General features: G+C 44.0%; 4 protein-coding genes across 5 annotated transcripts; all 4 read left to right on the top strand.

Annotated features, from left to right (window-relative positions):
• Positions 1–1,950: 1,950 nt before the first annotated feature.
• Positions 1,951–3,823, top strand: LOC135616332 (vacuolar protein 8-like). The gene has a single exon (XM_065115523.1). It carries the CDS (start codon positions 2,711–2,713, stop codon positions 3,704–3,706), a length of 996 nt encoding a protein of 331 aa, XP_064971595.1. The 5' UTR covers positions 1,951–2,710; the 3' UTR covers positions 3,707–3,823.
• LOC135616333 (uncharacterized) lies at positions 1,985–2,662 on the top strand. The gene has a single exon (XM_065115524.1). It carries the CDS (start codon positions 1,985–1,987, stop codon positions 2,660–2,662), a length of 678 nt encoding a protein of 225 aa, XP_064971596.1.
• Positions 3,824–6,970: 3,147 nt separating the features above from the next.
• LOC135583462 (probable NAD(P)H dehydrogenase (quinone) FQR1-like 1) lies at positions 6,971–12,095 on the top strand. 2 transcript variants are annotated; one of them, XM_065115654.1, is made up of 4 exons: positions 6,971–7,122; positions 9,084–9,177; positions 10,110–10,372; positions 11,648–12,095. In XM_065115654.1, exons 1-4 carry the CDS (start codon positions 7,100–7,102, stop codon positions 11,877–11,879), a joined length of 612 nt encoding a protein of 203 aa, XP_064971726.1. In that variant the 5' UTR covers positions 6,971–7,099; the 3' UTR covers positions 11,880–12,095. The 2 variants fall into 2 exon arrangements, with proteins under 2 accessions (XP_064971726.1, XP_064971727.1); XM_065115655.1 differs by lacking the exon at positions 9,084–9,177 and having other exon boundaries at positions 6,991–7,122.
• An 8,976-nt stretch (positions 12,096–21,071) lies between these two features.
• On the top strand, positions 21,072–23,630 carry LOC103991034 (probable indole-3-acetic acid-amido synthetase GH3.1). The gene is made up of 3 exons (XM_009410393.3): positions 21,072–21,601; positions 21,714–22,618; positions 22,713–23,630. Exons 1-3 carry the CDS (start codon positions 21,279–21,281, stop codon positions 23,303–23,305), a joined length of 1,821 nt encoding a protein of 606 aa, XP_009408668.2. The 5' UTR covers positions 21,072–21,278; the 3' UTR covers positions 23,306–23,630.
• The last annotated feature ends 256 nt before the right edge of the window (positions 23,631–23,886 follow it).

Genomic DNA, 23,886 nt, shown 5'->3' on the forward strand with positions numbered 1-23,886 from the left:
CGTTATTCCACTCTAACCACTGCCACGACAACGCTTGTTGCTAGACATTTCTTCGTATCGGGCCGACCTGAGACGTGTGTGGGTATGTGGCTGGCTCGATGCGTGTTCCCATTTTTCGATTTTCCATGATAAAAAAAGAAAAACTATTTATTATTTCTTAATTTTGTGTTCCTATTTTTCGATTTTCCATGATAAAAAAAAGAAAAACTATTTATTATTTCTTAATTTTGTGTTCCTATTTTTCGATTTTCCATGATAAAAAAGAAAAACTATTTATTATTTCTTAATTTTGTGTTCCTATTTTTCGATTTTCCATGATAAAAAAGAAAAACTATTATTTCTTAATTTTGCGACGGAGAAAGAGATGGTTTTGACAACTGCACCCCCCAAATCATCAAAACTCGGTCATACACTTTTTTATTTTATTTTTTTCCATCAGTGTCAGTGGAATAGACTTGAGTTTTTAACAATAATAATCGCTCAAATACCGGCCTTTATCGCTCGCACACAGGAGAAGAAGACAGGAGATAAAATTAGGTTTTTGGCAGAATAATTCAAGACAGGCAAGCATAGATTACGTTGTTGTCACCGGTGAGCGATGCGAAACGGAGACCGAGTGGGATCGGTTCTTTGAGTTGCTCGCAGAATATTTACGTGACGACGACGGTCACGGACGCCGTCTCCGTGCTTTCGCGGGACCAAAACACCCCTCACGAGCCTTGACGATTCCAGAAGATATGAGATGAGGTAAATTAGACAACTAATTTTATTTTCATTTTTCCTAAATTTTAGCTCTGGGAAGACAGGGATAAACAAATGAACAAGCATAATAAGGAGAGAGAGAGAGAGAGAGAAGGGGTAAGTTTATTATTATTATTATTATTATTATTATTATTATTATTATTATATATATATAGTTTTTGCATTAGTCACGCTGGACGGTGAGGTCACGAGTAACGCCTCCCCACTCACGCCTTACACGCGCCTCGTGCGGGATCCCATGTCTGTATCCTTTCACGAATGACATTTACCTGCAAATGGGAGGACGACGCCATGCAGCGACTCCGAAACGACATCACGCTCGGGATCTAATAAAAAGGTCAACACTCCGTAACATGCAGAGAAAAAGGAGGGAAGGAATCAACTTGCAAGGAACCCGCATGTGTGTTTGAATCGAATCTGAGGATTCAAACCTCAGATTCCTTGTGATCAGTTAATTATCCACCGTGTTCGTAACAGCCGACTCCGGAACATAATAAAAGTATGCCTCCATAATTTTGGAGCTAGTGGAAGATAACTAAGATGCGGTCACGCACAGAATCAGCTGAGTTCGGCTGGTCTACCTACCCCACCCATTCATTAATATTGTTAACGTAATGACCGACGTGGCATGAAGCCAGGTGTTTTCAAATCAACAACTCAGCCAGCAGCCATTCTATGCATCATGTCTGCATGCTTGTTAACTAGCCAGTCAGCCAGCCCTACGTAAACATGATGTAGAAAAGTTCCAAATATTCAAATTCAACGTAAGCCGACCGACGTCATAAGCATTATCAGAATGGAATTGAGATTGCTCAATACCTACTCATCCCCATCAAGATGTTCTCAAATCTCACTCGGTAAATGTAAACACTAACAAGATACAAGCAGTTGCTCCTTTTTTTTTTTTTTTTTCCCCTATTTAGCTCAACAGACGATACCACTAGCTTAGGCATGGTCATCGGCTCAATCGTTGAGCCCATCGAGATTTCCCAACTCAACGTGGTATCGACATCCAAGGTCGAGAGAGGCTTGGGACCGACGCACCACCGTCGTCTTGGATAGCCAAGGTGAACAAACAACATCTCTTTTTCTTCTTCTAGACCACCCTCCCACCGAGGAACGAACCAATCGTTCTCCACCTCCAGCCACAATCAGCAGAATTCAGGCATTTGCACCCAGAGGGAGCACAGAAACCAGCCGCACCAGGATCCACTCCAAGTCCATGAAAGCAGAGATGGACCAAGAGGAAGAAGGGAAAGTCGCCCCCAAAGCTCTGCAACCTGAAGGGATTAGCCTCCACCGAGCGACGGAGCTCATCAATCTCTTGATATCCTGCTCCTACTCCGTCAGATCCTTCCCCGCAAAGTGGCAGCTGATCCGGGACAAGCTAGAACAAATACACTCTTCCTTGGCCGCTGCAGCAGAGGGCGACAACTCTGCAACAAATTCTGATCTCGTCGGATTACTACAAGCTATAAAATCGACTGCGAGTGAGACACAGGTGCTGGCCAATAGGTGTAACGATGAGTCCTACGGTGGTGGCAAGCTCCACCTGCGGAGTGATCTTGATGTGATAGCATCCAAGCTTCACCTCCTCATGAGGCGCCTGGAAGAGATCTACGCATCCGGGATTCTGACGTCTTCACAAGCCATCGTCGTCTCGAGGCCAGGAGTTGGTGCGAGCTGGGAGGACATGCGGTTCTACGTGAAGGATCTCATCTCGAGGTTAAAGATTGGCGATTCGGAGATGAGGCTTCGGGCCTTGAGCGCCCTTAAGCAGGTGCTTTGCGACGACGACAAGTACGTGAGGATTTTGGTCGCCAAAGTAGCCCAAGGTGTTGCTCTACTAGTGAGCTTTCTCGAATCCCAGAGCGAAGGCGTTCAAGAGGAGGCAGCATAGGCGATCTCAGTCATCTCTGGTTTTGATTCACACAAGGGAGCTCTTGTGATGGCTGGAGCTGTCGCGCCATTAATTCGGACACTGGAGATGGGAAGTGAATTGGCGAAGGAGAGAGCAGCTGGAGCTCTCAAGAAATTGACGGAGAATTCAGACAATGCATGGTCGGTTTCAGCTCAAGGAGGTGTCTCTACGCTTCTCAAAATCTGTGGTGATGCCAGCAGCAGCGGGGAGTTGATTCGGTCAGCTTGTGGCGTGCTGAAGAGCCTCAGCGGCGTCGAAGAGATCAGAAGGTTCATGGTGGAAGAAGGGGCAGTCTCCATCTTTGTGGAGCTCTCCAGATCAAAGGAAGAAGCTTCACAAATCCAAGCCATCGAATTCTTGACTATACTGGCCTGCGAGGACGCTGCCATCAAGCAGAAGGTGATGGTAGAAGGCGTGCTTGGGTCACTGGTTCCCCATTCCTCCAAGGCCAAAGAGGTCGCGCTCAGGGCCATCGAGAACCTATGCTTTTCATCTCCAAGTTCCATGAACTACTTGATGAGCTCCGGCTTCCTCGACTGTGTTCTTTACTTATTAAGGAGCGGCGAAATCTCGATTCAGGAGTCTGCGCTTAAAGCCGTCGCTCGCCTCTCTGGGTTATCCGAAGCGATCAAGAAGGCGATGGGAGACGCTGGCTTCATCCCTGAGCTCGTGAAATTACTGGAGGCCAGATCTTTCCAGGTCCGGGAGATGGCTGCTGAGACGCTATCCGGGATGATATCGATCCAAAGAAACCGGAGGCGATTCGTTCGAGAAGATGAAAACGTGGACCGGATCCTGCAGCTGCTCGATCCCGAAGAGAAGTCGGTGACAAAGAAGTTCTTGCTCACTGTTCTCGTGTCCTTGACCGATGGCACGAGTGTGCGGAGGAAGATGATGGCTTCTGGGTACTCGAAACACTTGGAGAAACTCGCAGAGACGGAGGCAGCCGATGCTAAGAAGATCATCAAAAAGCTGTCTACCAGCAGATTTCGGAGTATGTTTACCGGAATCTGGAGCTCGTAGACGTCAACGACTGGCTGACCACCCATCTCTGAAGTAAAGACACTCATCTTTACTTTCGTCTCCTAGCTACTATGGAAGAAAGGTAACGGCGTACAAGAGTCCCAAAAGTGCAAGCAAATTTACCAACATTAATTCTTTGTGTAGATATTTCGTTTCTGTAAGGGAATTAAGTGGTGTTACGCATACTGCCGGAGGTGATCTCTGGACAAATGATCCACCGTGGTGCTTTAAACTCGCATGTGGCTATGTAATTGTCGCCGGTGATCTACTGGGATTCCGTTTGACATGCGTATCTCTCTCTCTCTCTTTTCTCTTTTCCCACGACAGCCACATCTCTGTTTTAGCATCTATTCTCCATGAAGTTAGGGGCGTATGTGCGGCAGAAATTTGATGCTGCCAAACACTCGAGTGTCACCAAGATCCAAATATAATATTGACGTGTAGCATGTGGACTATACCATGATCTATCTGTGAAGCAGTGGGTCAGGCTTATCTAACAACACCACGTAGTTTCTTCCAGGCAAGGTGATGGGCTTGTTAATTTTCTGGGGTCCTCCTCGCAAAAATCTGTGCTTCTTTTCTACCACCGTAAGGTGGAGTCGCACGACAGAAACATATTTCTAAGTTGACACAACTGGTTGGATAACTTGTAGCTAACTTTGTGCTTCTTCTCTACCGTATGTTCAAGTCCCACAACAGTAACATATTTCCAGGTTGACTGACATACGGTAGAGAATTAACCGTATTTCATTAGAATTAACCCGAATTGATTAAGATTTTTACTCACTCCAAATTTTATCTTTATGCAGGGCAGATAGATAGCATAGGGTGAGTTCCACTATTCAAAGCAAAGCAAGAAACTGTAGATGTCTCTATTATTGCAAATGGTCACTCTAACTTCGTTTTGCATGATTATTTCTTTTTTTTTAGTGAATCATTGTGCGTTTGCACACAAGCATACTTTTTTTTTATTTGTCTTTTCGGTGATTTGCAAGTGGCCCATTCTATCTGACGTGGAGAGGGAAAATATATATCAACATATTGGTAAATGAATGAATGTAGGTTGTGTTACTATAATAATGTTTCTAGGCACACGTGTATAAGAATTTGGTACGTTCTTTGTTTGTTGTTGATAAATCAAAATTTGATTGTCAGATACATGTAGGGATTTAAATCTGATCAGGGGTCGCTTTTACACTTGTCACTATTATTATGATCATAAATGTACTAAGAGAGGGGGGGGGGGGGAGTACACCAATTGATTTTCTCATCAAAATTTGGGATCCGGAACGAGGGGGAGAGAGATTTTATCATCATTGACTATTGAGTCAAGGTAGAGGTTAATGTTAGGAATGATTGTGTTGATTGTCTAATTATCATTGAGGCATGGGATTATGCATTAAAACATCGGACATTGCGGTTACAAAGTAATAATTTATATCGAGGGACACCAATTATTATTTCGATCAAATTGATTATCCTATTAACATCAAGTCATTGTCTTCGTAGGTCGGGACACATTAGTCGATGGGGTGCGATGTATCATTAGAATGCTCACATATCAAATTTTTTATTCACATGCACCCATAACATATTTTAATATATAGAAGGTGTTGGGACACGATATCAAAAGCTTGAGTAATTAGATGAAGATACAATACTCAATAAGGCAGGATCCATTAGGGTTAAGTTGACATTAGACCTCTATAAATAGGAGGGAATCAAATGGCCATATGTTAGACCTTTTTGACTGTCACCTCCTATTCTTCTCTTCCATTTTCCTCCTCAACCAACAAGGGTGTGTGGAGATTTAGGTAATGATTCGAGGAGCATCTTTGCAGCCCCTACCATATGGATCACTACTAGAAAGGAGGGCAGTTGACCTCCTTCATCCTCTCCCATAGATTTACAGAATTTCAAGGATATACGATCTCCCTAGGTAACACAACTATCTCACACGTGGTTTTCTATTTTATGGGTTTTGTGTACCAATCTTCACATGACGATGAAACCTTTTTGTGAAAATATGATATTTTTGTTTATATTTTTCCGCTGTGCATGTGATGTCGCTCATAGATTTCCCAACAAAAAGGATTCACTCTCGAGCCATGCGCCTCAGTATGAAGAGTCGAGGTTGGCACCTAGGTCGACCTCATACACTCTCTAGTTGTGCACTCAATATGAAGACCCAAAGCTTACTCTTCGGCCGAGCCTACTTGCTCTTAAGCCATGCACCTCAGCGTGAAGAACCAAGGTTTGCACTTTAGGTGAGCTAACATGTTTTTTCAACAATAAGCAAAGAAGCTACCAAAAGAAATACACAAAAGGCGCACCTCAAATCCCCTATGAGAGATATATATTACACTTCTACGATGGGGGAGAAAATGATAGGGGATATTTTGGCACCACCCAATTGACAGCCACCTCAGATCACACATGGCGCCACTCTAGTCAAAACAATGCGCACATCAAAAAGCAATGCAAAACAACATAGATCGATCTGGAAACAACCACATTTTGAAGCGATGCAACCCAACTCAAAAGCGACGCCACTTAGTTTCGAAGCTGCGCACTACAAATCCATGCCATTCGGAATCAAGTGATGCTTGCCAGCAAGGATATAACCCTGCAAGGCATGGGGTCAGAAGGATGGCTCCAGAACATACAAACCGCTCGTCGAAAATATCAACAGACACCAATAAACATAGGGGGAGTTGACTCCCTACGAAAGATATAAAAATCACTCCCGAGGAGATGCCAAGAAACATGATTCACTATCTACAAAAACTAACTTATGTTTTGGCGGGGTAAGCCAAAACTCCCATCTCAAGCGTTGACCTATCGTGCAAGGACTCGGGACCTAAAGCCCCTCGCGGATTCGTCAGAGAACACCCTAGGAGACGACGACCATAACTCTTCGTCCCTTCTGCGAGAAGCTTTCCTTCTGTGTAACCACGCAAACGAACTTATAAAATCGTGATCGAACCAAACCATGTTTCTTCCGAAACCATGACATAAAGAATCACAACAATTACTGTATAAGCAATAGTTAGAGGACCAATCGGTAACAATCTACCAAGTTTAGCTTAAAGAACACGTAGGTTGGGTCCAACCAAATGCGACCATCGACTCGACTCCGCAGATATGCAGAGTCACATGGGAAAAGAAACCGTGTTCCGTGCGCCAACCACGAGAATGACGTGATCAATGATTGATAGGACTTCACTAGACCGGAAACTAACCGAACCATTGTTCGGCCCTCGCTAGACATAACGGACGGACCGTTATTTGCCCCTCTTTCCCCTCCCAGAAGGGGAGCTGTGTTTCCCTCACCTTCTTCTACCCTTTCTCACAGATTCGGAGTCCCTCGGTCGAGCTCCCACAACTCCATCGATGGCCACCAAAGTCTTTATTGTGTAAGCTTTTCAAAACCCTATTTTGTCTCTCCTTTGCTCTCTTCTTTCTTCCGCGTCCCTACGGATACCATTTTTTGTTTCTGATTCTTCACTGTTGTTTGTTCTTTTCGTTTAAAAGTTGTGTTTTCCTTTTTTTTCTGTAGCCTTTTTTCTATCGATCTTTTCTTCAGACATGGATAAGGTTGGGATCTTTCGAATTTTCACACAAGGATATACGACCTAGAGCAATTCTTTTGGGGTGTACTTGACAGATAGTTTCAGTTTTGCTTCTTGCCCTTGTTCTGGCTTCGTTGGAATCCATCGTATTTGTCTGTTGATCACTTGTTCCCGTGAGAATTTTCTTTCAGGAGAACGCGATTCAAAATATACAGTTTGATGTCTTGTTCCTCTTGAAGTTAGTTTAAGTTATAATGTTAGGAATTCCTTCGCGTTCGTTGTTGCAAATTGTTTCTGAAAGTAATTGGATTACTTTTCCTGGTCGTTTAGCTCTGTTCTCTTTTCGTTGCTGTGCATGTTTGAGCTCTTTTGTGCTAAGGAGGAGAGCTATTGTGTGCCTGCGACCCACCATTAGAGACGTTGAAAAAAGTACAAGGCATAAAAAAATGAATCGAAAAATGATACCTTTATCTTAATCTTGGTACAATTTTAGTGTTTAGATCGGTTCCATACACTATGAATCCCCATCAACATGGTGAACCAATTTTATTCCTGACTTAATGGAGGGCCTGCTCATTTTGGATCCTTCCATAATTGTGCTTGGCCTGATGCGGTTTTCTATCTGGCTTTGTACCAGGACAGCTCACCAGAATTTTCCCGTGCTTTATGCATTTTTAGAGACAAAGCTATCATATGCATAAGAACATCCTCTTAGCTACTGGTACTTGATATAATTATTGGATTGTTTCTGCTCCAAAGTTTCGTATTCTTTCATGAATATCTAATCTTACGTTATAAATATATTGGACACTTTTCTATCCGTTTAAGCTCTTAATATTACCAGGTAAGCCAATCAAAATATTTATCATAGAGTGAAAGCAAGACATAAGTACGATTCTCACATCTATCACCTAATATTTAATTTAAAATATATGTGTAATATTCGCTTTTCATTTGATTTTGCACCATAAAATTGGAATTATTGGTAACTTAATCAAATTATTTATCATGGTATCAACGCACATAACGAGTTTAATTCCTAGATCTGTCATTCTTTATTTCATTCTTTATTTAATTAGAAGTATTTATGTCATATACTTGGATTTACCTTCAGGTATCAAGCTAGCCTAGATCAACTTGCACATGAAAGGGGATCCTAAAGCTTATAAAAATATTAGGCTCCTTCCTATGAACTTAAGTTTTTAGGAATACTAATAACCTAATCAAAACATTTATCATCTAGAAACCTTTTTTTCTCTTTTCTGTTTGGGAATAAATAGTTGAAGCATCAAATATAGGCTTCTAGAGTATAAGTTTTTAATTTCTTATTATTAGATTATGCAATATCTACTTGTTTCAAGATTAAAGATCATCATATTTACTGTCACGAAACGTAGTTCTGTAAAAATAGTAGAAGTAATTCATTCTTTTACAAGTGAAATGGGAGGTCTCTTTTCATCTACTTTCAAATTACATTGACTTATTAGCAAGATAGTAGTTTTGCTGATTTATCTGTGTCCCCTACATTACATGGTTAGCCATGTATGATAGTTCAAAATTGGGACCAACATGATGTGTCAGCCCTTAGCTAATTCATAGAATAGTACAAGACTAATTACTTGGTGTGGTTACAAATATGTAAGGGTTGCTAAAGCATGTTAAGGTATAAACAATTATGTCTCTTGATTTCTTTAAATAAGGTATAATATATATGTAGAAAGGCATTGTTTAGCATTCTGTAACCCATGAACTTGAAAGTAGTTATTACTGTTAATGAACATCACAATTTTATGATGCTTGAACAGATACTACTCTATGTATGGCCATGTTGAGAGGTTAGCTGAAGAGATAAAAAAAGGTGCCTCATCTATTGAAGGAGTGGAAGCTAAAATGTGGCAGGTTTGTGCGACTGGATTCCATTAGAATTGATTTCAATTTAACAAATTATAAGGTTCCTTGATTGTGTTTGGCCTAGTTGCATTACGTTCGGACTATCATTGTAGATGTCAAAGTCTTCGATCAGTGCTGATTTGGACTTCTAAGAATGTCAGATAGGTGTTTAGCAGAAGTACATGAATTTGTCTTTTAAGTTGTTAATTGCTGGTGTGATGGATTACGTGGACCTGAGAATAATGCACACTGTGATGCTTAAAAGTGATATTCTTATGTATGGTAACTTGATTAAGAACCATTAATCTTATTTCTTGGAAGTCACTTCTAGAACCAAAGCCAGATGATATTTTTGGAACCCTCTGGCAGATGCTTCTAATGCTGGTTGTCCACAGAACTAGTCACGTTTGACTTAGCTTACTAGATGGAAGGAAATGTTATCTCTGTGATAAGATATTTGCTAATACCAAAAAAAGCATCTCAGGAGCAATTCCATTCCCGGTCTTTGTTTCAGTCTGCTCTTTGACTGTGCCACATCCTTCTGAGAAAATTTTGGTTGCTTTGGTGCTTTCATCTGTTCCACTCCCCCATTGCTATCCATAGGATATGATACCACATTATATGATGCACTAAACCTGTATTGACACAGCAATTAGGAAGCTACATGGTTCACTGTTTACCCTGTTTGTCTTCCCTCCTTGTTGGTCTAAGAATCTTTCTAGTGTCAAATATCGACACATCTATTATTCTGAATTAGGTGATGGTACATTATTAAACTAAATGCTTTCTCAGTAAAGATCTGTGAAAAATTTGTGATTGGAGGTAAGAACAATATTTTACGAAAACACTTTTTCCATAGTCCATACACATTAGGAATGCTTGGCAAAACGAATCATCCATTAATTGCATGTCATTGATGTGGACTTACATCAACTGAGCAGGTACCTGAAATCCTCCCTGATGAAGTTCTTGTGAAAATGAGTGCACCTCCTAAAAGCGAAGTACCAATTATCACAGCAAACCAACTTGCTGAGGCAGATGGTGTTCTATTTGGATTTCCAACTAGATTTGGTATGATGGCTGCACAATTCAAAGCATTTCTTGATGCAACTGGAGGTCTTTGGAGATCTCAACAGCTTGCAGGCAAGCCTGCAGGAATCTTCTATAGCACTGGATCTCAAGGCGGTGGACAGGAGACTACTCCGTAAGATACTTCCTAGCAAAGAAGATTTTAATATTACTTATGTTGCATTCTCTTGAAACGTCCCTATTTACGCACAAGTCAGCTATCAGGATTATTAGTCTTTAGATTTCAGGTAGATGAATAAGATGTTGATTTCATGTTTTTCGGCTTCAATTATAATTCTTATGAATAAAATCTAGGTTGCATTCATAATTCTTAAATGTTATATTTCACAGTAAACCACCATTATGCTGTCAGTTCTATCATTTAAAATGTAAGATCTTTGGAACAGCATGGCTTCTTGCCTTTAGAGGTTACTTATATAGAATGCAATTTTGGATACACACCTGTCCGGTTGATGGCAGAACCAGTATGTTTCTCTGTATATATACATGTGTTGATACACGGTATGTCAGCATGTACCATGGTTCCATTCTGCTGGAGGATATGGGTAGAGGGGAAGGAATAACATGGAAGAAGGAAAATGAAGAAGAAAGGAAGAATGAAGAAGAAGAAAGAAGGAAGCATACGAAGAGCAAAGCAGAAGAAAGAAGGAAAAAGAAGGAAAGAGGAAGGAAGATAAGGAAAAGGAGGCAGTGGAGATAGAGAAAGAAGAGGTGTACTTGTTTAAAAAGAGGTGGGCAGCATGTGGATGATGATAAAGAGCAGGCAGCAAGCAGCGGTAGTCGGACGATGCATAGCAAGAGACGACTTCCGAGTCGTGAGCCTAAAGGCATCCAGGCCTTTAAAAAATAAAAAAACTTGTTTAGAAAAGAGAAAAGCAAATCACATTACCCAAAATGAGACAGTCCATGTCTCAGTTCATGCCTGGATCGATAAATACCTGTAGATATATGGCCCGCTCTAGGCAAAATCAAGTTCATTGGTCATCATCCCATGACAATTTCCTGAACCAAGTCCAAATAACATGGATATACGACAAATTGTTATTAACAATTTTTTAAAAAATATCGTGTTCGTTGGGTTATTCAGTGGCATGTTTATGTTATTTGGCATCTTTAAGTAGCTAAAGGCCATTCTTGTCTTCAGTTTTGTTCATTTAGGAGATTTTGTGATTAGAGTTAAAAGCCACTACCCGAAGCTAGTGGAGTCGGTTTCTGTTAGCTTTTATCATTGTACCCACATTTATATGATAAGCTTTGCTGCCATAGTCAGATTGAGGAAATAAGCTTGTCATCTATATACATGTCATTCTTTATCTTTAGATTCCAAAGCCTTCATAAAGAACTTAAACCACCATGCTACTTGCTGTCACCTTCTTTTTCTTTTTTACAGTTTGACTGCAATAACTCAGCTGGTTCACCATGGAATGATCTTTGTGCCCATTGGTTATACCTTTGGAGCTGGTATGTTTGAGATGGAGAAGGTGAAGGGAGGCAGCCCTTATGGTGCAGGCACTTATGCTGGGGATGGTACCAGAGTCCCATCTGAGCTTGAATTGGAGCAAGCTTTTCATCAGGGAAGATATTTTGCAGTAATGGCAAAGAAGCTTAAGACATCTGCTTGATCTGATGAACATAAATGTTCAAAAGGTCGACTTCAAAATATAAAACATATATGTACAGTCTTTGTCTTTGTTTTCTGCAATTTATCTCTGGTTGTTAATACTGCAAGGTTGTTTGATTCTTGTGCCCATCGAGATATTATTTGTACCATTAGAACGATGGATCATATCCTGTGAAGTTCTTCTTCTAAAAGTAACCATCTATCTCTTGTTTCCTTCTGCTGACGGTCTACAATCTATTAGCTACATCAGTATTTGTTCTGTAAGTAGAGCTTATGAGCGTTATTTCACGAGATTATGACTCAGTTAAAGAGCAAGGAGGACTTTTTTATTTCACTGTCATGATCATGTGCTAAAAATGATGAACCCGTCATGTAGAATCTGAAGCCAATGTTGGACCAACGCATCAAGACTCGTATTAAGATGGTGAGAAATCTTGAGGACGTGCCAAAACTACTTTTGACACGATCAGCCGTCATCAGTGTATCTTATACATGTCATGAGGAATTTGAATGGATAAGATTTTGTGTTGTCAAGGTTTCCTCCAGAGTCCAACCCAAAAGCAGCAAAATGCGACCTGCAGGTTCTGAAACAGGAAGCCCTCATCATGCAGCTCGGTGTCTACTGACCATTCCCATCACTCTCCCACGCCCACATTGCCACAAACAAAAAACAAAAAGTTCACAGTGAATGTAACAGTCGAAGATGGCTACAAAAGGAAGAAGAAATTTAATGTGATGGCCCCCACCAAAGCTGCGTCCGCTGTCCCATCGATCGGTTCACCTCCTCTGGTCCTTCCTCCCTTCCCCTATGGGTTCCATCCCTCTTCCGTTCTGCAGCCTATCCGCTCGACATGCGGCGATCTTTGCTCGCTGTCGGAAGTTGCTTCCAGGTGCAAAACCACCGCCACCACGCGATAGGGCCAGGGGACCAATGGATTAGTCCTGCCATGCCGAAAGCTGTAGAGTGAAAGCTCGATGATCAAGAACTGATGCCGGTTTTCCCCTAATGCTTACAACAGTTGATCCTGTTGTGCCATGAGTCCCAAGCTTCGTCCAGTATCCACACGAGAGATGTCTCCTCTTCAACTCGGATATTCTATCACGCGTCCATTGAATATATCATCGTGAAGGGTGTCGTCCCTTGGGTCACTGCACTAGTTGTGGGGATACAGGACACCACCATCGATTGCCTCCGTCGACCGAGCAGGCCACGTCGATCGAGGGGCATGCATGCTACATGTCGGAGTTCCCATGCGTAGCAGTATGCATGCACATGCACGAAGAGGCTTGCCATGAATGTGATTTATATGCCCACGGAAGACATGCGGCGGTTCTGAATGTGCAACGATTAAGTTAAAAGATAGAGGATTAGATAGTGATCAAATCTTTACTAAAACGTGAAACAAGCTGTCCAGCTACTCTTGAATTGCTGCCACAGCTCGGAAGAAGCAGAGGAAGTGGACAAGATAGATAGATACATAGCTCAGCTCGGCTCATTAGAAAGAGTAGAAGAAGACCCTGCATGAGCAAGACATCTCATCGTTTCCTCACTGACGCCAAGTCAATGGTGATCCAAAAGCATGTTCTAGAACAGTATCCAAACAGAAACCACTGGTCCTCTCCCTGTTCCTCCCTTCCTACCTTCTACTATTATATTGCTAGATGCCACGACAGTAACACAGATATGGCAAAGCGAGACCAACAGTGCGTATGAATGAATGAATGAATGAATGTTCAACCCCAAGAGTACTCTCAGACACCAAATGTCATTCTGCGACTGGAGGAAGGATACTTTAATGGGTACTTGATGATGCTGGTTCTCCCGAGCGAGGAGGCCCTTCGCTTGGAGACAACCAAACCCACCTTTAATTTGCAACCCCTTCAACAATGACATCAGACGTTGCTTTGATCGGAGGAAACCCACGACGCCTTGGGACTGGAATCTAGGCATGGGGAACCGATCGTTCAACGTATTTCCTTTCAAGTCTTCGTCATCTCCAAGATTGAAGGATCCACCTTGTCCTCCTCCATGCACCCACGATTAATGCTCCCTTTATCATCTCCAAGTGTTCCAAACACCTTCAAAATATGATCTTCCAATGCCTGTCATGCAAAGTGTTGCTAGTTGTCTCCTTCTGCCTACCAACCTTTGAATTTTGCGACTCACGATTTGACGATTGATATGGAGGGAGCTATACAGCGTCTATTTTTCTTTTTTTGGGCGTTTCAACGAGGGGACGGACGAGTATTTTCAGAATTTTAATATGATTTAAATTACTTTAAAATTAAAATTATCTGAAGAATGATTTCACGTATGAAAAGAAACCCTTGTGTACCTCATGATTTTGGTAAAAGAGATAGAAAGGAAAAACATTTCGAGTTGCTCTTTTTTTTTCTTTAATTGATATTAGAGATCCTAAGAGAGATTTAGTATAAGAGACTCCACACTTAAATTTGAGTTGATTCAAGAGAGACATATTATATTTATTTGGTTATTTTTTTTTATACACAAGTGTTGAACCATATAAATTTTTTATTAATTATTTTCTTGTTTGTGCTTTTATCGTTGATCCTCTGTATTATTAGTAGTTCTTTTGGTATCCAAGACTTGTTTCCCCTCCCCTATCATGGATAAAGAAAGTTGCAACGAGCCCACAACGCAAGCGGTGAATTCATCATAAGAATAATCATGCAAACCTGAAACACAAAACATCAAAGGAATAAGATAAAATGATGAAGATGGAGAGAGGTAAATGCGATTCATGACTACGATGAACCGTGAAATTCAGATTAATCAACAGGTGCTGCTACTTCTTTTAGCTGAGTAATTAAGATAAAAAAGAGACTGTATTGTCGGAAGGAACTGGCATTGGCAAGCGAGAATACACTTGCAAAGCGACAGCAAATAAGATGTGATAGAAAGGACAGACTCATTTCGATGGTCCAAGTGTGGATTCATGAAGATTTATGTCAGTCCCTGTAGCATCAACAAGAGACTACTTTGGCGGGGTGAGATGTCAGATTTTGATACCTACTAAATTTGAACTTGATGAAAGCGGGAACAACAAGTGGGTTTAGATGTAAGATGTTGCATCTTGTGTCGTTGAAGCTTCTGTCTCGGCTGTCTTGTTCTTTGGTTACATCGATCCATGTTTCATGAAGATGCACTTGTGTAATTGTCACGATACTCGAGCAAGAAAGTTCTAAGAGGTTGGCAGAACAAGGTGTGGAACCATTCCGCGGGAAGATTCAGGTGGTATATATATGCCCATGCATGATGTCAAGCGCGAAGATGGCAACTAGCTAGCTAGTGCGAGTCGCTAATTAAATTCCATGCTTCCGAGCGAGGATAACAAACATGGGAAGTGAACAAGCCAGAGAGAGAGAGAGAGAGAGAGAGAGAGAGAGCGAAAGTAAACAATGGGACTTCCTTGCCACGGTGGGTCACGTCCGTCGGTTGCAAGCTTAATTAACCGGGAGTCCCAGTAGAGGTTGGAGTTAGAATTGAGAAGCTTCCGAGCTATAAGCTTCCCAACAATGTCATGTCTTCTTAGCTTTGTGTCTGCTATATATATTCCGGAGGACCTACGGTTTCTGTCCACTTCCACATCCGGTCGTTGTTTTGTTGTCATCCCTAGCGGACGGAATCACCCACCGTGAGATTCGCGTAGGACGTCTTTTGTCTCCGTGCTGCTTTATTCTACGCCATTGGAACATTAATTATGAGCTCTTCCGGTAAGACGCCAAAAGTTTCAGCCATCAAAACCGTACACACTACTGCGTTGCCGTCAGTCACAGCTTGTTCGTCGATCGTCGGCGGAGCTGGAAGAGAAACCGATCGACATGAGGGTTGGGACTTTTTATGTTGTTCCAGATAGACCTAATTAACCATGAGTTGCCTGTACATCTTTCATACTTGTTCATCGCCTATTTCTCTTTCCTCTCGTCGGAAGAGTTTGCCCGCGCGTAGGCAGTTGATTTAATGTCATTTATTGTCCGTATGGGAAGTTCAAGATTTTTAATATCCACAGGGCAGTAAAAAGAGCTGTACGACCAAATTAAAAAGACTGTGTTATGGTGACAAGCAGTAGCGTAAGAGGCAGAAATAATAATGGCTAATAAATGAAAGGGTGTCTCCGCACAAGATATGAACAATTCACGAAGATCGTCGACTGTTTGGCGCTATTCAGAAGACGATGAAATCATGTAGGAACGACCGACTGCCATCTTAATTTCTGTGCGCACAACTTCTTAGATGGGATACATATCTCTCTCTCTCTCTCTCTCTCTTCTTAAGATCTGTGCGCACGCCTTCTTAGATGGGAGACATATCTTTCTCTCTCTCTCTCTCTCTCTTCTTAATATCTGTGCGCACGCCTTCTTAGTTGGTATACATCTCTCTCTCTCTCTCTCTCTTAATGTCTGTGCGCACGCCTTCTTAGATGGTAAACAGAGCTGTCTCTCTCTCCCTCTCCCCCCTCATGTATATATACAAAAAGATTGATAGATATCCAGATCATCGATCAATTCACTCTCTTTAGCGTTGTCGTCTACCGTGACATACATATTACCCGAACGTATAAATTAACTGTATGACGGTGATGCATTTCGCGAAGGCACCTGCTTGGGATATTATCATGCTGTAGTTATGGCTTCGTTGTCATTCAGGTCAACACCATCATTACATCTCCTTTTCTGAAAAGAATAAAAACACCATTCATTACGTCTCCTTGTCGAGAAATACCACTCGTTACAACTGGAGACATATGTTTTGTCGGTAATGTACAAACAGTCGTCGCTAGCTTCCTTCCGTAACCCCATTAACCTTTGCGCCTCTGCAACACCACCCTGTCGGAGGATGAACCAGGAAAAACCCGAGACAGGAGAATAATGCAACATTCTGTACAACGACGAGTCGACGAAAGCGGTGCCACTCGGTGGCCCTCCATGTCGCACGATCTGCCAGACACTAGTGTCCAAACAGTGAACAGATGGAGACGCCACAACCGCACCCACGCATCGCCATCGCAGAGAGGAGAGGAGAGGAGGGGCGGGGAGGTGAGGAAACCCTTTATGGAGCATTTGGACTCACCACCGATGACAGAATGGGAAATAACAAAAGTTAGCGGAGAAGATAACAGAGGCCGGAGCCACAGATGCCTGCCCGCCTACCTTGGTTTATGAAGGAAAGCCATGGAAAGGGACCTGCACAAGGATCCAGGGGAAACAGCCCGAAGCTTAATGCAGGGATCCATCACATCCATCCATATGTACATGCTGACCCCTGACTCGGACGAGAGGGGCGCCTCGGCGGCCCTGGGTTGACACGCCTGAGAAAGATCGGATCGGTGTCTCACCTTTTAGCCTCGCCAAGCCAATTGCTGGGGACTGCAGCAGCCATGGGAAGTAGACTGTGATGGCTACGCTGTAGAAGCATGCTGGGCCATGCTGATAACAGCAGCACAAGAACCCACCCGACATGTCGTTGTTCACGCGTTCGCAGGTGTGGATATTTCGTTAGCGCACACGCTGCTGATGTACATATCCCGCCAAACTTGCAACTGTTGCCATGCAGATAGATTCATATTTGTGCTCGTTGGAGAGACACGTTATCCATCTTTGGTTGCTTGTTCGTTTGGACTATTGCCTTGATTCCCATTCCACATTGTAGTATATGACGGCAGAATTATGTCACGTCGCGTCCCCGATAGCACCACTTCACAGCGCAAACCATCCTTGATCCTACGCGTGAGTATACATAAGAAGTGTATTAGACATATAAAACTTAGATGTTGTAGCATCATCATCATAAAGCATACATATATACCATGTTTCACAGGAGGTTCCGAAGTAAAAGTGTCTTTCAAGCATTAATTCCCAGCTGCGAACTCGTTACACGTACAAGGAATGGCAATAGAAAAGTAGAAAGTAGGCTTGATTTCCAGGGTATAAAAACTAGGAATTTGACAGCCATCAATGGGACATGAGGACCGGTTTCCTATAGGTGACAGCAGACACTCGACAACCCCCACGCATTAATCATTATTGTTTATATATAATGTTGAAGCACCGGGCCATGAGCAACAGGGCCACCGCCATGGACGCACCATATCGACAGCACATGCTTAATTACTACTGGAAGAAAAGAAGAGGGAATAGTTACTACGAATATTAGACAGGACTAAGCTAGCTACTTCTGAGATCCCTTCTTCGGGGAACTCAATGATTATGGCGTTGTGATGTAATCTTTGTTAAGCAAGACAAAAGGCTAACATGAGCCTGCAGGCAACCAACAATAGGCTACCTCTAGAACATACTAGTTAGACGATGATTGAGAGTTGCATTGATTACAATCCAACTTGAAGAAGTTTCCTGTGGGCTTGCTTGGTCAGACATGTATCAGAGAATCCTATTTGTTTCATCTTGCGATGACCAACTTGCTTAACCATGCGTCCGTATCTAGAGCCTTTTCACTGGACTTACCGCCCGGTCTTTACTTAGTTAGTATCCTGTACTGCGTGCGAGATGGCAACTGGTATTTTGGGACTCTTGCAAATCTGCTCCTGACTGGAATATATATGTATGTATGTATGTATGTATGTATATATATATATATATACACATATACATATATATACATATACATATATATACACCACAAGTTTGCTTTCAAACGTATGATCATCGTAATAAAGTGTCATCCAGAGAAGAGGGAGAGCGTGTGTGTGCATGTAAATGAGAGAGTTTCGTTTACATGTATATATATTCATGTGAATGATAGTGTTTTATTTTCTTAGAAAGAGAAAATGATAAAAAGAAAAAGATAACAAGTGGAAACAATTCTCTCACTCTTGTTCCAGACTTCCTTACATGGAACAAGTAACGAGAGTGCAGATCCAGCTGATCCCCACAATCCTCACCATTCTTTTAATTAACTTGACTACCACGAGCTTTCGAGGTCAGTTCAAAAAGGAAATTAACGAGCCGGCACCTTCTTTTTCTCTGCGTTGGTGCACCCAACTCTCCCAAAAGTCGACTAATATTTAATGTGGTAGCGTTGTGGTGAGCGATTCTTTTCCTGCCTCTTTTTACCCCATGCAAATAAAATAAACAAACAAACAAAGAAAATTTATGTCTATTTCGTATCATAAATGGATGGGCTCACAGTGTTCGGGTTGACAAAATCGCTCCCAAAGTGATCCTCTCTCATTGACATGACGTGTAGGGCCTACGTGTATGCTGCTTCCATTACTTCAAGTCCGTCCACCGCAGATCACATCACCTCGGAGACAAATCTAAGCTAAAGGAATACGACTAATAGATGATAAACAAGGTTTACAAGTATCTCATCACACCACGTACACACGTTGCCGATCGACGCGTATCGAGGAAAAACCCGCCGCTTCTGCCCGACGTGTCGAACGAGTGTGCGCAAAGCTTGGGTTGACGACGCTGCGTTTACGACATCCATTAACTCGACGAGCCATGGAAAGGAAGGAATATCTCAGCCATGATCGTGATCAAGACACACAGATACGAAAGAGAGATCGACCTCAGGAATCATATCAACGACAAGATGCTAAACGTGTGGCCTATCGATCACTAGCATGACCGATGCATCCATCCCGGCTTGCTTTTTGATGCATCTTGCACGGTTTCAGTGTCGCATCGTTGCTATCTATCGCTCGCATCCGATTCGATTGGTCGCATTGGCAGCAAGACTCAAACAACTTTTGAGAGATAGATAGATAGATAGATAGATCCGTGGATAAAATAAAATGTACGTAACTTTAGTCCTCCTCCTATCTTTTCAATGATGTGAACTCAAAGCTTAGGAATGACCCTCCTTCGCTACATCCAAACACGCACCGTGTGCATCGGAGTAAAAATTTTCTCTCGGCGGGTGATGATGATAATGATTTCCAATCCCAACTATTCTCTAGTCTTTGTCTTTGCAAGTTTTAGGTACACCAGGAAGGCGGAAAAGGGGTTTCTTCTTCCCGCATGGAGTGGTATGTGACATCGCCTGTCATGTTGCCTGCAGCTCCAAGTCCGAATGTGAAATGATCAGCTTAGTTCGTCAACACACTTTTTCTCCACATCCAAGAAAGTTAATTCACCAGCTACATCCATAGAGCCGATGCATCATGGGATTCCTCCCCAGGCGAAACGATCAGCTTAGCTCTCGAGCTGGCCTCTAATTAGTGCATGGTGACAAATGAATAGATCACGCGATCCAGTACATGTCGAGCGTACGATAAATAAATAAAGCAAGGGTGGAGACTCCAACGCATCCATCCATCCATCCATCCATCCATCTGTCGCACGGCACAACACAAAAAGGGTTCACGCACGAGGATTCCTATCGACCTTGCCTTTCCAAGACACCACCATCCCAGCCATGGAGTTATAAAGCTCGTGCAAGCAATTCGCTCTCCTTTTTCTTGCCAATACGCACTTCCACGACGTAGCTGCTGCATACGAGTACATATGTACTCGGGCATGATTCGTAGGCAAAACCTCCTACTGCGTGCGTACGTATTTATGTGACATTTGTTGTAATGCAATGATTCGTTTTCGTATTTTATTGTTCCTGCAATTTGTTTCAAATACACGTTTTGGTGACTAGGAAATACGGAAGAGTCCATCAATTAATCGTATGCAATGTCATGTTGATCTGCCACAACATTGCTTCGATAAAGTTTGATTAATGATTCGTCCCTACTACTACTACTACTACTACTGGTAAAACCTAATCGTGCTAATGGATAAAAAATCTACCACATAAGACATGTAAAGCTAGTCGATGAAATTTAATTATCGTTTAAATTCTGGCATCGCTTAAATTTCGTCACTCGAAATGCATGGATCGAAAAAAAGTAAGCGAGGGATGGGTGGATGATGAGACCCAAAAAGTAATCATCGAAGCAAAGGTCTTGGACTGACCAAATATGTGATCATTCCAAATGTATGAAGTGCGCGAATAATACATGAAGCTTATACACGAAGAATACATGGGGTTTACGTGAGGTTGCCAATTTACGGTGATAAGGATGAAAAGAAGAGCTTATTATATAGCTACATAAAAAAGGCTTTCCTTTCGCTTCGACTGTTTGATTTGAAACATGAGTGAGCCACAACTATTCCTCTCTCTATAAATACTTCGTCACGATCCTCCCCCCCTCCCGCACACATCGACAAACTTGAGTCTTCTTCTTCTCTCTCATCCTCTCCCTCCCCCACAGCCTCTCTACTCTCATTATTTCTCTGCAAACCCCATCTCCGTTGCTGTCAGCCACTTCAACAAACCACAACCCCCCCCCCCCCCCCCCCCCAACCCCCTCCCAACAAGAATCACAGCTCGTAGGTTGTTGCTTCAGCTTGATTCACCGTCACCACCATGCCAGAAGCGCCTAAGCTCGTGCTGCCACCAGCTGTGGTTCCGGAGGAGCACCGGCAAGCTCTCCATTTCATCGAAGATGTGACCGCGAACGCCGACGTCGTCCAGCGCCGCGTGCTTGTGGAGATCCTCTCGCAGAACGCCGCCGCCGATTACTTGCACCGTCACGGCCTCTCCGGCCGAGCTGTCCCCGACCCCGACGCCTTCAAGCGCCTCGTCCCGGTCGTCACCTACGAAGATCTCCAGCCCGACATCCTCCGCATCGCGCATGGTGACACCTCCCCCATCCTCTCCGGCCGCCCCATCTCCGAATTCCTCACCAGGTGCGTGTGCTTCTCATTTTGCCATACGGCGTGGCATCATTGGTTGAGCGTGCACGGTCAACACGTGTTGCGCGGCTAATCGTGGTTCATGCCCTCTGTGTCTTGCCAATAGCTCCGGGACGTCGGGCGGCGAGCGGAAGCTGATGCCGACGATCGACGATGAGCTCGACCGCCGCTCTCTACTCTACAGCTTGCTCATGCCGGTGATGAGCCAATTCGTGCCTGGCCTCGACAAGGGCAAGGGAATGTACCTACTTTTCGTTAAGTCGGAGGCGCGGACTCCCGGTGGCCTCGTCGCCCGCCCCGTGCTCACCAGCTACTACAAGAGCCGCCACTTCCTCAGCCGGCCATTTGACCCCTACAACGTCTACACCAGCCCGAACGAAGCCATCCTCTGCTCGGACTCCTACCAGAGCATGTACTCTCAGCTCCTCTGCGGCCTTATTCAGCGAACCCAGGTGGTTCGCGTTGGCGCCGTCTTTGCATCCGGCTTCATCCGCGCCATACGCTTCCTGGAGAAGCACTGGCCCAGCATCTGCCGCGACATCAGGACCGGCGAGCTCGACCCCGACATCACCGACCGGGCCGTGCGCGAGGCGGTGGCGTGCGTGCTGCGCCCGGATCCGGAGCTGGCGCTGCAGATCGAGACCGAGTGCCGCAAGGGGTCGTGGCAGGGCATCATATCCCGGTTGTGGCCCAACACCAAGTACGTCGACGTGATTGTCACCGGTGCCATGGCACAGTACATCCCGACGCTTGATTTCTACAGCGACTGCCTGCCGCTGACGTGCACGATGTACGCGTCGTCGGAGTGTTACTTCGGGCTCAATCTCGACCCCACGTGCAAGCCCAGTGACGTCTCCTACACGTTGATCCCCACCATGGCCTACTTCGAGTTCCTCCCCATCCAAAAATGCAGCGACAACGGCGGTGTGGAGTTGGATCACCACGACTTGGTCGACCTCGTCAACGTGAAGCTCGGCCAGGAGTACGAGCTCGTCGTCACTACCTACGCTGGCAAGTGACATCGACCGACTTGTGTAGTTAAACAAGACGGTGGCGGCGGCAAAATTCAACTAAAAGTGGAGGTTTGGTTTTACATGTCTCGCAGGGCTGTATCGGTATAGAATCGGTGACGTGCTGAGGGTGGCGGGATTCAAGAACAAGGCACCGCAATTCAACTTCATTCGGCGGAAGAATGTGGCGTTGAGCATCGATTCCGACAAGACCGACGAGGTGGAGCTCCACGACGCAGTGGGTAACGCGGTGAACAACCTGGAGCCATTTGGGGCGTCGCTGGTGGAGTACACCAGCTACGCGGACACGTCGAGCATCCCCGGCCACTACGTGCTGTTTTGGGAACTGCGTGCCGGTGGGACGCCGGTGCCACCCTCGGTGTTCGAGGACTGCGGCCTGACGGTGGAGGAGTCACTGAACAGCGTGTACCGGCAGGGGCGAGTGTGTGACAAGTCGATCGGGCCGCTGGAGATCCGCGTGGTGGCGGAAGGGACGTTCGACAAGCTAATGGACTATGCGCTGAGCCAGGGCGCCTCCATCAACCAGTATAAGGCGCCGCGGTGCGTGCGGGCAGGGCCGGTCGTCGACCTGCTGGATGGGCGAGTGAAGTCCCGGTTCTTCAGCCCCAAGTGTCCCAAATGGCGGCCGGGCCACAAGCAATGGAACATGGACGATACTGGCATCTAATGCAAATCGTCATAATCTAATCGGAGAGTACAAGTCGGAGCAGTGGATATTAGCTTTTAGTCACAATAGCCAGCGGTTAAATGTAGAGAAATAGGTGTCCTTATTCTCCTCCCTCATTTTTCCTACTTCCTCTGCTAGTTTTTCTTTTTTGGTTCCCCTTTTGTCTTTTTCGCTTTTGGAGTTTTAGATAGTATACGAGTAGGTTCGCTAGGAGGTCATCTCAGCTTTGTACAAACTACTACCACTCTCGATCGAGGAAGGGATGCCTTTCTCTCAAGTAATGTTATGATGTTCTTGTAGATTCAGAGCTTCCATTTCATGCCCACTCAGCGTTGGCAACACTGAGAAGTCGTCATGTCTTGGTTCATGACCCCAATCACCAAAAAAAAAAAAGGGAAGCGACTTTGACATGACAAAGAAGCACATCATCTTCACTCGTTTCTCTGGTCTGGATGGCTGCTTTTTCTCCACTTGTTTCATGTGTGCACACTTGTTCCAGCTCCATGGCATTGGTTCCGTGCTCCTGCAGACGACAACTCGAGAAAGAATTCCTGGTGATGTAATTCTAAACTCGCCTCCGA

The sequence above is a fragment of the Musa acuminata genome, chromosome BXJ2-7 (assembly GCF_036884655.1).
Source record: "Musa acuminata AAA Group cultivar baxijiao chromosome BXJ2-7, Cavendish_Baxijiao_AAA, whole genome shotgun sequence".
In the NCBI taxonomy this organism is placed as follows: Eukaryota; Viridiplantae; Streptophyta; class Magnoliopsida; order Zingiberales; family Musaceae; genus Musa; species Musa acuminata.